At 33.7% G+C, this 13,328-nt stretch overlaps 1 protein-coding gene across 4 annotated transcripts in view; it reads left to right on the forward strand.

The window, feature by feature from the left end:
* TRMT1L (tRNA methyltransferase 1L) overlaps positions 1 to 13,328 on the forward strand; it is a 41,158-nt gene that overhangs the window by 7,737 nt on the left and 20,093 nt on the right. For 3 of the 4 annotated variants that reach the window (XM_079914151.1, XM_079914153.1, XM_079914152.1), the window contains exons 5-11: positions 1,337 to 1,401; positions 3,029 to 3,158; positions 4,615 to 4,738; positions 5,228 to 5,307; positions 9,888 to 10,137; positions 10,537 to 10,749; positions 11,674 to 11,864. In XM_079914151.1, coding sequence (XP_079770277.1) covers positions 1,337 to 1,401; positions 3,029 to 3,158; positions 4,615 to 4,738; positions 5,228 to 5,307; positions 9,888 to 10,137; positions 10,537 to 10,749; positions 11,674 to 11,864 — 1,053 coding nt within the window. Of the gene's footprint in view, positions 1 to 1,336; positions 1,402 to 3,028; positions 3,159 to 4,614; positions 4,739 to 5,227; positions 5,308 to 5,415; positions 6,953 to 9,887; positions 10,138 to 10,536; positions 10,750 to 11,673; positions 11,865 to 13,328 lie in introns of those variants that run through there. The other variant, XM_079914154.1, reaches the window with a different exon arrangement.

Raw genomic sequence — 13,328 nt, forward strand, 5'->3', positions numbered from 1 at the left:
GAAGGGAGATGAGGTAGAAAAAGCCAAGAATGCTTGTGTTTGAGACTTGAGCAACTAGAAAAATGTTGTCCTTTACTGGGATGGAGAAGACTGCATTAGGTATGAGAAAGAAGGACAGGTCCTCAGATTTAGGCATGCAGATGTTGAGATGCATCTAGTGGAGATATCAAGTAGCCTGGAGGCTACATGAATCTAGACTTTGGGGAAAAGGTTTGGGCTAGAGATACATATTTGGGAGTTGTCAGAATATAGATGGTATTTAAAGCCGTAAGACTGGGTGGGATAACCTTAAGAGTACATATAGGTGGGAAAAAGTTGTTGTCCAAGGTCTGAGTCCTGAGACACTTCAACATATACAAATAAATGATTGGATGTAAAGTATGAGAAGAAAGGAGTTAAAGATAACTTAGTTTTTGAATTGGGAGTAACTGGAAGGCATTATCATTCATTAAAAAGGTGAAAAAGAGACCTGGTTCAAGAGGAAGTGAAAATTCTAGTCCTTGACAGTAGGTTTTTTGGAGTTCTGTTGTTGTTGGGTTTTTGTTTTTGTTTTTCTTGGCTGCGTCACACGGCTTGTGGGATCTTAGTTCCCCGAACAGGGACCAGGGATCAAACCCATGTGCCCTGCAGTGGAAGCGTGGAGTCCTATCCACTGGACCACCAGGGAATTCCCGACAGTAGGTTTTGAAATAACCAGTCATATGTCTTCAATAGGCAATTGAAAGTAGAGATCTGGCCCTCAGGAATGAGTTGGTAAGAGAGCTATAATTTGGGATTCCTTCTCACAGGGGAGATAGTTGCAATCATGAAAGGTACTACAGTTACCAAGGAAATGAGAAAAAAATTTTGTAGCACATCAAGCATATAGAAAATCTACATTTTCGAGTATGAGAGAGGGAAAAGAATCTGTAAAGAAGATTAAGTAGGAAAGATGGGAAGAGAACTAAGATAGTGCTGTATCATAAATGAAGAAGAGGCTGTATAATGGTAAATGCAGCATAAGGCAGAGAAGATGAAGCCTAAGAAAAAGTCAAGATGGCAGAAAGACGATAAAACTGAGTCCCAAAGAAGCTAAATGACTAAACCAAGGTAACACAGATATTTTTGGCAGAACCAGGTTTTGACCCTAGATCCTCCTGTGTTTGTTTTTATACTATGTCATATACAGCAAGTACATAAAACTAAGGCAATCTCATTCAAATAAACTATGACATTACAAATATAAGAATAATCTCAATTATTCTTATAAAATAAAATTTGCTAGTAATTTTTAATAATAACTGAATACTTAATGAACAGTGATAGACAAGCAGCAATTCTTCATTCTTCATTCTAGGTTACAGGATGTGCATCTGTCACTTACCTTGTCGACCAGTGAAACCAAACATTATTGGAGAACAGGTAATCACATGGTAGATTTGTTTTTTTTAGACTTAGCTGTCCGTAAAGAAAGTGCAATTTTGAGTTGCTTTACGACTAAAATGTGCATATTCAGCAATGAGTTTAAGATTTTGTTTACAAGGGCTTTCAGATTACCATAGTAGGAAAAATATGAAATGTATGAAAGAAGTTGCTGTATTGAACTTTTCATTTTAAAGTTTTTAATTTCAGTCAGATCACCTGCTCTCTTGTGTTCAAAAGGAAAATTAACCCACTTACTAATTTTGGAATGGAGATTTTTAAATAGTAATTTTTTTTCTTTCAAAATAAATTTTGATCATGGAATAAGAGCCTTTAATTTCTGTGGGTTAGTAAATATCTTAATATGTGTCGATTCATACTCATCCTCCCTATGTTCTTCCTCTTACTTTGTCAAAGGACAGAAGGAAGAAACTTTCTGAAATCTCACTAACTTTTTTTTAAAGTACGTGTGTTTACTTTTAGGATAGATTTGACCTTTGGGGAATACAAATTGTAAAATATTTTATAGTGACACTATCCTGAATGCATATTAGTTTAATGGGTCCTCATTATTAATTTTCCTTTCAAGTCACTAAAAAAAGTAAAGAACTGGCGGCGGGGGTGGGGGGACAAACATTTCTTAAGTAGTTAGAATAATGCTTAGTCCATTAACCCTATCTATTTTGAATATGATAACCACAATGCCATAAGGAACCTTGCGCAATGTTCTTGACTATTCTCTCCTTGCTCTATAATCCCGAGTAAACAGGACGTAAGAGTAAAAAGGCATCAAAAGCAGGAAGAGCTGTTGGAGTGGTGGTTTTGTTCTTAGCTAAATGAGGAACTATAAAGTGAGAATTTTTACTTGGAAAAATAGACTTTTTATCCTGTCTCTAACATTTAGTAGTGTGCTAGAACTAGCTCAATTTTCCAGAAATCTTGAAAGCTCGTTGTTAAATGTGGCCATCATCAAAAATTAAATTATATAAACTTAAAAGTAAATAAATTATATTAAAAACAAAGTTAATGAATACTCACAACTCACTACTTCCCATTTATTTACATTTTACTTTTACCTGTGCTCTTAACGTTATTTATGTATTCTGTATCTGCACGGTGGCAGTGTTCTCTGGTATGATATTGCACATCTCTTCCCAAATTCACATTCAGTGATGTCCCATTGGTAGCTTCAGATGTCACGGTTGTAGCTTGACATCGGCCATGGTAGAGTACGTAAACCACAGACAGCTGCAGACACTACAAATCAGGGCTTTATTTTCCTGGAGAGCCAGTTGCTATACATCTACCAGCACATTGCTGCTAGTGTCATACCGTTTGTTAAGTGCTGCTTATAGAAGATAGAGTACAGTTATTTGCTGATTAGAATGAATGGAAAAAACTAAGAAATTAAACTTGTGGCCTATTGTAAAGTAAGATTAAAAAGCATATGTAAATATAGGTAAGGAAGTAAAAATCCTTTCAAAGTCACATGGCAAAATGAATACTATCTTCTATACGTTAAACCCTAAATACACTAACATACATAAATTTACAACATTAAATAAACTTTTATTTCATTGTCTTAGTAACTTATTTATGTATTTAAATTAAATACTCTGTTTGATAGATATCCAGTAAAATGGGAGCCCATTATCATTGTATTATTTGTTCAGCAACAATCACCAGAAGGACGGATATGCTAGGACATGTTAGGCGCCATGTGAATAAAGGAGAGACTAAACCCACGTATATTGCTGGTAAGTTGAGCAATCTCATTAACATGTTAATAACTAAATTCTTAAACAATGGTCTAATTATTCTTTTCAGATATCAAGCAGACAAAATACAGTGACTTAACCAAATCATTTAGTTAACTACTAATCTGTCAGGTTTTGTTTTGTTTCCGTGAGACTCCCAACAATATTCAACTGTTCTCAATTTAACAGATATATTTAATATCTGGGATAGATATTAAATATGCGTAGAAAAAAGTGATGTTCAAGTAAATATAGGTATCTTAATGAAAGACTATAGAATTTTATTACGAATGACGGCTCCTGTACCAATAACTGTGTTATACTTATTATCAAAAAACACTGGAAAAAGGAGGTAGAGTGATATATAAAGACTCTTTATTATCCTGAGTGATATCGAGTTATTAGTAGCTTGTTAATACTGAGACAGTTCCTTCTCAAGAATTAAGAATTAAGCCCTCCTGCCCTAAGGCATCCATTATATGTAATGAATTAACTTCTCTCTTATACATCTAGAATGGTACTCTGGACCTTCCCTTTAAGAATTGAAAAAAAAAGTCACTAAAATAATTATTTGAAGGGCTTAATTTGCTCACAGAACCTGGTTTGAGAAAGGCTGATCTTGTGAGATATGTGACTTGACACTGTTGAGTATAGAAAGATATATAACACAACACTAGAAAAGATTACTTTTATTTGGCATTGTAGAAAGGGAAATATGGTTCCCATTTAGTTAACATTCTGATAGTAATGTTATCAAGAAATCCAAACATAGAGAATCTCAATTATATTTCCCCCACACATATTACATATGTTTCCTTTCTTAAATATTTAAAATATATTCACACAAACACATCACTGTTTCATTTGGGTTTATAGCTAAATGATTCTAATGTATATTAAATGTAGAATAATTTTTTTACATTAGCTTATAGCTGTTTGAATATAATTTGTGATTTAAAATCATAATTATGAGAAAGTGTTCTGAAGTCAAGCACATTCAGGAAATATAGTGACTCTTAGTTATCCATGCCGGCTAATGGAATGTAACTACACAGAAAGGTTAATTTTCTAATGTTTAAACCACAATAAAATATATTTAGCAACCAACCTATATAAACACAATGTAGTGTTTGATGAGTAATAAAGGTATTTTAGGATTTTGTACTATCTTAGGTTGATTATTCTTAACTAGGTATACAGATATATTGATGTGCTAGACAGTTAAGATTTTAAGCTGACAAACTTTAATTCACCAAATACTTAACTGAGTACTACTCTTTTCCAGAGACAGTGCTAGGTAGGTCAGTTTGGGGGGACTTTTTTGGCATCTACTCAACTGATTTCATTAACATGAAATATTATAAAGGAAGGTTATTTTTTTAATGTATATTGTTTTTGATATTTAGAATTATTTTGTATTTCACTGGAAATCTTTTTTTTTTTTTTGTAATTTTAGCTTCTGCTGCCAAACCACCTAATGAAATTTTGAAAGAGTCAGACACAGATGTACAAGTTTGTCCCAACTATTCTGTACCTCAGAAAACAGATTCCTATTTTAATCCCAAAATGAAGCTAAATCGGTAAGATAAATTGAAAACAGGGTTATGGGATGTTTCAAATAATTACAGATGTACCTTTTCCTAATCTTTTTGTTTTAAAATATTGAAACAAAACTAGGTATAGATTGAAAATCATTTATTTTAGCATTTTCTCAGAATGATTGTTTTCTCTCTTTTATTTTTCTGCCAAACCAATTTCTTTCTCAGAGAGTAAAACAGGTCTAACTTTATATAATTAAATGAACATGTCGGGCAAGTTTGTGGGCAAGTTTTATTTATAAAATCATTATTCATCGTGAATACTTGTTAATAAAACCCAATTCGATTTGTAGTTTAATTTCACAGATTTTTAGTTCTTGTACTGTTAAGTAAGGAATATAATATTAGGTCTCTTTCCAAAATAGTTTGCATAGTAAATAGGAGCCCCATTTCTCACTATTCTTAAAATAAAATCTACAATGATGAAACCATGGTGCCGTAAAATTATTTGATTGTTATACTTTCTTCTAGGCAGCTAATATTCTGTACACTGGCTGCTTTGGCTAAGGAACGAAAACCTTTGGAATGTCTAGATGCCTTTGGAGCTACTGGTAAGTAATGAAGCCTTTTTGGAACCCCACTTTATCAGATCTGTACAGTATCTTTTCTTTCCCTTTTTTTTTCTTGTTGGTTAGCCACTTTGAAAACTAAGGGTTTGTTTATATCATGTGAACCTGAAGAGATTTTTTTCCCAGTTTTATTGAGAAATAATTGGCATACATCACTGTACAGGTGTACACGTTTGAGGTGTACAGCATGATGATTTGCTTTACATATATTGTGAAATGATTACCACAGTAGGTTCAGCTAACATCCATCATCTCATGTAGATACAATACCATAAGAAGAAAAGAAAGAAGAAAAAATATTTCTCCTTGTGATGAGAACTCTTAGCATTTACCCTCTTGATGTTCCTATATAACAGTGTTACCTATACATAGTCATCATGTTGTACATTTCATCCCTAGTACTTATTTATCTTATAATTGGAAGATAAAAAGTACCTTTTGCCCACCTTCTGGTACAGTATCTTTTCTTAGGAAATTTATATGGATATCATATGTAGCAAAATATTTTGATATTAAAAAAAAGATCCAAGGTAAATTTTTTTATTATGGAAAATTTTCAAATATATACAAAAGTAGAGCATATAATAAATGAATCCCTTTATATCCATCACTCACTTCAGAAATTACCAATTCATACTCAGTCTTATATATGTATTCCCATGCACTTTCCCTCATACCTCATTCCTCCATTCTATATCCCCATTATTTTGAAACAAATCACAGATCATTTCATCCGTAAATATTTCAATGGGATATGTAAAAGACAAGGACTTTTTACAATTAAAACCCATATACCATATCACACCTAAAAAATTAAGAATAATTCTTTAATGTCATCAAATGTTTAGATATACCTATTTCATAATTTTTTTTAAATTCAAATCTGAATCCAAACAAAGACTATATATTTCAGTTGTTTAGTATGTCTCTTAAGTCTCTTCTTAATCTATATTAATTTCCATCATTTTGTGTGTATGTGTGATAATTATTTGTTGATATAACAGGTCATTTGCCCTGTAGAGTTTCCCACAGTCTAGATTTTTGCTGATTGCATCACCATGGTTCATATAAGATGAACCATCACATGGTTCCTCTGTCTCTCGTATTTCTGTAAATTGGTAGTTGGATCTTCAGGTTTGCAGATTCAGATAGGATTTTTTTTTTTTTGCAAGAATACATATTTACTGCAATCAGCTATCAGTTGGTATTTGGTTGTCTCTTTTTTGTAATGCAGTAAATATTGCTTAGTCATTAGGCAGTGGGGTAAGGTGAAATTTTAAAGATTGAGAACATTTTTCCCAAAAGGACTTAACAGTAGAGAAAAGATAATGGAAAAAGTAGAAAATTTCTAAGAAGCCACTTGTACCTAATCCACATCTTACTTCTTAAAGGTTATAGGAGTGTATTCTTGGGAAGTTTGTACCAATGGGATGAAAGCATGACTTAGCTCTCATGTTCCTCTCCTCAGGGAGAACTAGTGGTGAAAAACATGGACTGTGGAATCAAACTGGCTGCATTCAAATCCCAGCTTTATAACGTGTTAGCTGTCTAACCACAGGAAATTTATGCTTCAGTTTCCTCATCTATCTAAAGGAGGGTACCCACCATAAAATAATGTGAAGATTAGGTAAATTAATACATGTAAAGAAATTGAAACAGTGTCTGGTATATAGCAAATGCTATAAAAGTACTCAGTATCATCATTATTGTATTATTACCACTTCTACTACCATCATCATCATCATCAGTAATGTCTCTGTAAATATGGTAAAAGTGATGAAGTAGTGATTTTAAGCTGATCACATCCTCTGAGCCAGTTGGATTTTTTTTTTTAATATTTGTTTATTTGGCTGGGTTGGGTCTTTGTTGCAGCATGCAGCATATTCACTGCGGCATGTGGGATATTTTGTTGCGGCACTCGTGGTGCGCAGGCTCTTCGTAGTGGCACGCAGGCTTCTCTATAGTTGTGACATGCGGGTTTTCTCTTCTCTAGTTGTGGCGTGGGCTCCAGAGCACATAGGCTCTGTAGTTTGCAGAACGCAGGCTCTTTAGTAGAGGTGGGTGAGCTCAGTAGTTGTGGCGCGCAGGCTTAGTTGCCCCGCGACATGTAGGATCTTAGTTCCCCGACCAGGGATCGAACTCACGTCCCCTGCATTGGAAGGCAGATTCTTTACCACTGGACCACCAGGGAAGTCCCACCAGTCGTATTTTAAATTTGAATCAATTTTTACTCCTTTTTCTGCCACTGTCCCCACATACACTCAACCACCGATCTGTTCTAATTATTCTTTTTTATTATGACTCATACTCCTTTTCCATTCCATATCCACCAATGTAATGATTTTTGGCAATGATATCTCTCCCACCCATTCTGTCTTGTATGCTATTGCAAACAGCCCTTCCTCTGAAACACTGAATTGATAATGTTACTTCTCAGTCAAAAAAATCATGCATCTTTATTGTCTAAATAGAGTTCAGCTTCTCAGATTGCAATTTAATATCCTCTATAATCTGACCCAATCTACTTTTCCAGATTTATTTCCCAGCATTTTCCCTGACACAACTTCTCTCTCTCTCTCTCTTTTTACATTCAATAAAATTTATTAAATGTCTATCCTAGACTGGGTACTGTATACGTTTCTTGATAGTGGAGTCATTTTTTTTTCCTCCAGTTTTATTGAGATATAATCAACATATAACATTGTATAAGTTTTAGATATACAACATAATGATATGTATATATTGTAAAATGATCACCAAAAAAAATTAACATCTATCACCTCACATAGTTACAGATTTTTCTTTCCGTTTTTATGAGAACTTCTGTGTTCTTCTTTCTTAGTCACTTTCCAATAAACAGTACAGTATCATTAACTATAATCACCCTGCTATACATTATATCCCCAGAACATATTTATCTTATAACTGCAAGTCTGTACCCGTCCATATCCACCCAGTTCTCCCACCCTTCCAGTCTCCACCTCTGGCAGCCACAAATCCGATCTCCATTTCTGTGAGTTTGGTTTTTTTAGATTCCACATGTAAGTTAGATCATACAGTATTTGTCTTTCTCTGATTTATTTCACTTAGCATACTGCCTTCAGGGTCCATCCATGTTGTCTGAAATGGCAGGATTGCCTTCTGTTTTATGGCTGAATGGTATTCCACTGGGTATATATATATATATATATACACACACATATATATATACACGTATATATATATATATATACGTGTATATATATATATATACCACATATTCTTTATTCATTCATCCATCTGTGGACACTTAGATTGTGTCCATGTCTTGGCTACTGTAAATAATGATGCAATGAACTACTCTTTTTTTTACCTGAAATCCCTAAAACTATCATTTAAGTAAGATCTTCTCAGCCTTTTCTTTTTAATGTGCCTTGGTAAACTAAAATCAAGCTCATAGCAGTCATTTTGCATGTTTCCCCATCTCTGAAACGTGGATAGGGACTTCCCTGGTGGTGCAGTAGTTAAGACTCTGCGCTCTCAATGCAGAGGGCCCAGGTTTGATCCCTCATCCAGGAACTAGATCCCACATGCATGATGCAACTAAGAGTTCACATGCCACAACTAAGGAGCCAGTGAGCCGCAACTAAGGAGCCTGCCTGCTGCAACTAAGGAGCCTACGTGCCACAACTAAGAAGCTGGTGAGCCGCAAATAAGGAGCCCACCTGCCACAACTAAGACCCAACGCAGCCAAATAAATAAATATAAAATGTGAATATTGGAACTTACTTCACAAGCTTGTTGTAAGAGTAGGAAAATGTATGTAAAGACCATGGCACATAGTAAATGCTAACTTTTTACATTTATGAAGCACATGTAGGGAGAAGATGGTTAATACTTCCCGTAAATAGGGCTTTTTCTACTCCATATTGGCTAGGCTTGTGTCACCATCTCCCACTGTGTAGTGAATGTCCCTTATGACTCAAGTCCAATAGGAATAGAAAGCCTGTGAGAAGGGCCCTCTTGGTCTCAATTCCTCTTGGTCATTTGCTTACACATACAAAGTTGTTCTTTTTCATTCACAATGATGCTGTTGTGCAGTATTTGAAAAGCACTGATCCAGGAAAGTTGTTTTCATATTTTGGTGCATTAGGGTAAACTTCAGCAGGAGGAGTTCCAACTACCCATCTTCCCTTCAAGTACAGTAACTGCACTCTTACTCATATTGTATATTGGGTTTCTCTGTAAGATTTTGTTTCAAAAAAGTATTCCATTGTAAAAAGAAAGAAAAAAAAATCCTACCAAAGCCCAAATAAAGAACATACATGGATATTTTATTTGAACATGGATTATAGAAAAGTTTTTTTACAAACTATTAATGGAAATCTGTTGGACACATTTTCTTGTGGTAAATTTTCTTCAGAGGCATTTTAGTGAGAAAGTAGAATAAGAATTACTTATGAAAGTATTAAGATTTTGAAAGAATTGTTTTTGTTATTTATAAAATTATATTCTTTATTATTATACTACTTTTATTCTTTATTACAATTTAAAAACTCATTTTTCCTCCAATTTCTCCCAAGGGATAATGGGATTACAATGGGCAAAACACCTTGGGAATGCAGTCAAGGTTACAATTAATGATTTGAATGAAAACTCTGTGACGTTGATTCAGGAGAACTGCCATTTAAACAAACTGAAAGTGGTAGTGGACTGTAAGGAAAAGGAAGAGAGTGATGATATTCCTGAAGAAGGAGAGGAAAACTTTGGTAATATTAAGGTGACCAAAATGGATGCCAATGTACTGATGCATTTGAGATCTTTTGATTTCATGTAAGTGAAAAAAATTGTGTCACTTTCTAACTGACTTGGATTTGGCAGGAGACGGGGTAGGAAGGGGGCCATTAAAAATTAACATAGTTTGTCACTGTTTGTTTATTTAAATTAATAAAGTTTTTTGGCATTGGCCTAAGGAAAGCAGTAAGAACATTTTCTAGCATTTGAAATAAAATGCCTGGGCATGACAATTTCCTCTAAGCCTGATTTATTTTTACATGTGTAACCTATCATATGATCATTTTATTGCTTACTTTAAAAACATAATTATATATTTAAAATAGATTTATGAAGTCCTTTTGAATCCATGGAATTTTGTCATTAGAAATAATGACAATGGTATTATTTTGGATACTAGTATGATTTTAAATATGTCTGTATTCTTTGTGATTTTAGACACCTAGACCCTTTTGGAACATCTGTGAACTATCTTGATTCTGCATTCAGAAATATAAGAAACCTTGGCATAGTGTCAGTGACTTCTACAGATATCAGTTCTTTATATGCCAAGGCACAACATGTTGCCCGGCGTCACTACGGCTGTAACATTGTCCGAACTGAATATTACAAGGAGCTAGCAGCCAGAATTGTTGTAGCTGCAGTGGCAAGGTACCAAATGGCCAACAGTGTACCTTGTCTGGGTATATGATAAAACGAAATAATATTACAAGAAGTGTTTATTTCATTCTTCAAAATATGCACGAAATACAAATTCCGTATTCCATATATGTAATCTTGATTTGTTTGGTAATCTTAAGTTAGAATTTGATTTGAAAGCTTGTGCCTAAAATAGTTTACTCTTCAATTTAAAATGTTATTAAAATAATTAAAGTACTAAGAAAGGAAATATTGAAAGTTAATTTCAAATCAGTTTATTTCAACAATGTAGGGGACAGCACCATGAAAAGGGAAAGCAAAGCCTGTTTTTAGATTTAGAAACAATCATTTTTTGTCCATTTCATCTTTTATTTATGTAGTTTAAAAAAATGATGGCTTATAAACTTGATTCAAATCAATACATACAAAGTTTAAGTTAGTTTAGAACTGTAGAGGGAAAACTAAGTACATAAATGGTGTATCAAGTAGAATTTAATCCAAAAGTATATAAAAGTAATAATGGCAAGGACTTTGCTTATTCATTTTTCACTGACTGTTCAGTTCCTGCATGTAGTTAGTACTCAATAAACATATATTGTTTAGAGGAAGCTTTTATAGAAAAAAGTAGATAAAAAGAAAGAAGATGGTTGTGATGACAAGAAACAATGTGACACTGAAAACCAGAGAATATTGAGAAGATTTCATAAGGGAAAATGTGTAGTTACTAAAATCCTGCCAAGCATCCTATATATCCTGTGTTTCAATTTGTGTAGAAGTTATAGTAATGATCTTTTAAAATCACTGCTACTAAGAATTGAATTTTCCTTATTTTCCCATAACCCATCCATAGTTTAGTGTCCAAGTTAGTACTGTCAGTATAATGCCAAACAAAGGAAAATGATAAGCTCCCAAAATAACTTTAATAAATTTTTCCAGAGCTGCAGCCCGATGTAACAAAGGCATAGAAGTACTGTTTGCAGTGGCTCTGGAACATTTTGTATTGGTTGTTGTGAGAGTTTTGAGGGGGCCTACTTCTGCAGATGAAACAGCCAAGAAGATTCAGTACCTAATCCATTGTCAGTGGTGTGAAGAGAGAATTTTTCAGAAGGATGGTAATATGGTAGAAGGTAAATTCAAGTTTCTTTTGACTGTATATTCGGTTTAATTTATCTATAAGCCTCCAATGAATACGCCTTTATCACATCCCTAATTATACATATTGTTGTCCTTTGATTTTAAAGATTACAGTGCTAACTTTATTTCCTATACTGGATTTCCTTTCATCAACAGACAAGACATTCGTGTGAGTTCATTAAAATCATTTACTCATCATAATTTATGCTCTTTAGCCCTGCCCTCTGTTGAAACATCTAGAAATAACTTAGTTTCCAGTGTCACTAATTTTAGGAACATTAAGTCAGATTACCTCTTTATCTAGGATGTTTCAAATCATTAATTCTATAAAAATAATTTTCATGTTTCTGACTGAATATAAAAGCCATCAGTTGTAAAATTCATTCAGTAAACATTTATTGAGCCTCTACTATATGCCAGGCCTGGGGAATCAAGGAAAAAGATGTGGCTTGTGCCCTCATCAAGCTGTTTCTATTTTGCTTTTCTGGGACATAGAGTTGCCCATTGTTTTCTGTTAGGTTCTTGGCATTTTTTAAATATGGATTTTTAAGAACTCCTTTATATACTAGAGTTTAACCCTTGTGATATGATACGATAGTTGCAGATATTTTTTCTCATTTTGTCACTTGTGTTTGCATCTTTTTTTTTTTTTACCTTTTCATGCAGAAATTTTTCATTGTTGCTGTTGTTAAGTTAATCAAACTTTTAATGTACTCTGGATTTTGTCTGTAGTTGGAAAGAGCTTTCCTATCCTATATTATTCAAGGAAGGTTATGTTTCATTGAATAGTTCACGTCTTCACTGATTTGAGACTACCATATTTATCTTATACTAAAATCCCACATGTATTTGAGTTTGTTTCTGGATTTTCTATTCTTTTCCAGTGGTTGGATGTTCATACACCTCTATCCCACTGTTTTGATTACAGAAGACTTTTAGTGTTGTTTAATATCTGTTAAGACAGTCCCTTCTCATAGCTCTATTTTCAGTGTTCTGACATTGGATCCTTTGTTTTGGCTTAACAAAAAATAAATAAATAAACCAGTTGGTGGTTTATCTTGATCACATTAAGGAGGATAGAGATATTGTTACAGTTCTGAAGCTTCCTAAGAACCCAGTATGCTTTTCTTTTGTCCAAGAGTTAATACTTTTGCTACAGTGTTAATTGATAGTAGGAATGGAGGGCATCCTGTCATGTTCCTTGTTTTAGTTCCCTCTGGTGCTTTCTGATTCATACTTGAATCTGAGATACCTATCATTTATCATGTTGAGAAAGTAACCTTCATTTACAATTTTACTATGTTTTATCACGATGTTGAATTTTGTCACGTTTTTTCAGCATATGTGGAGGTGATTATATGGTATTTCTCCTTAGATCTATTAATTTGATTATAATAAAATTTTCCAATATCAAATCGTTCTGACTTTCTAGAATAAACTACTCTGTCAGGAAGTAT

Source organism: Stenella coeruleoalba, assembly GCF_951394435.1.
Source record: "Stenella coeruleoalba genome assembly, chromosome: 1".
Taxonomy (NCBI): Eukaryota; Metazoa; Chordata; class Mammalia; order Artiodactyla; family Delphinidae; genus Stenella; species Stenella coeruleoalba.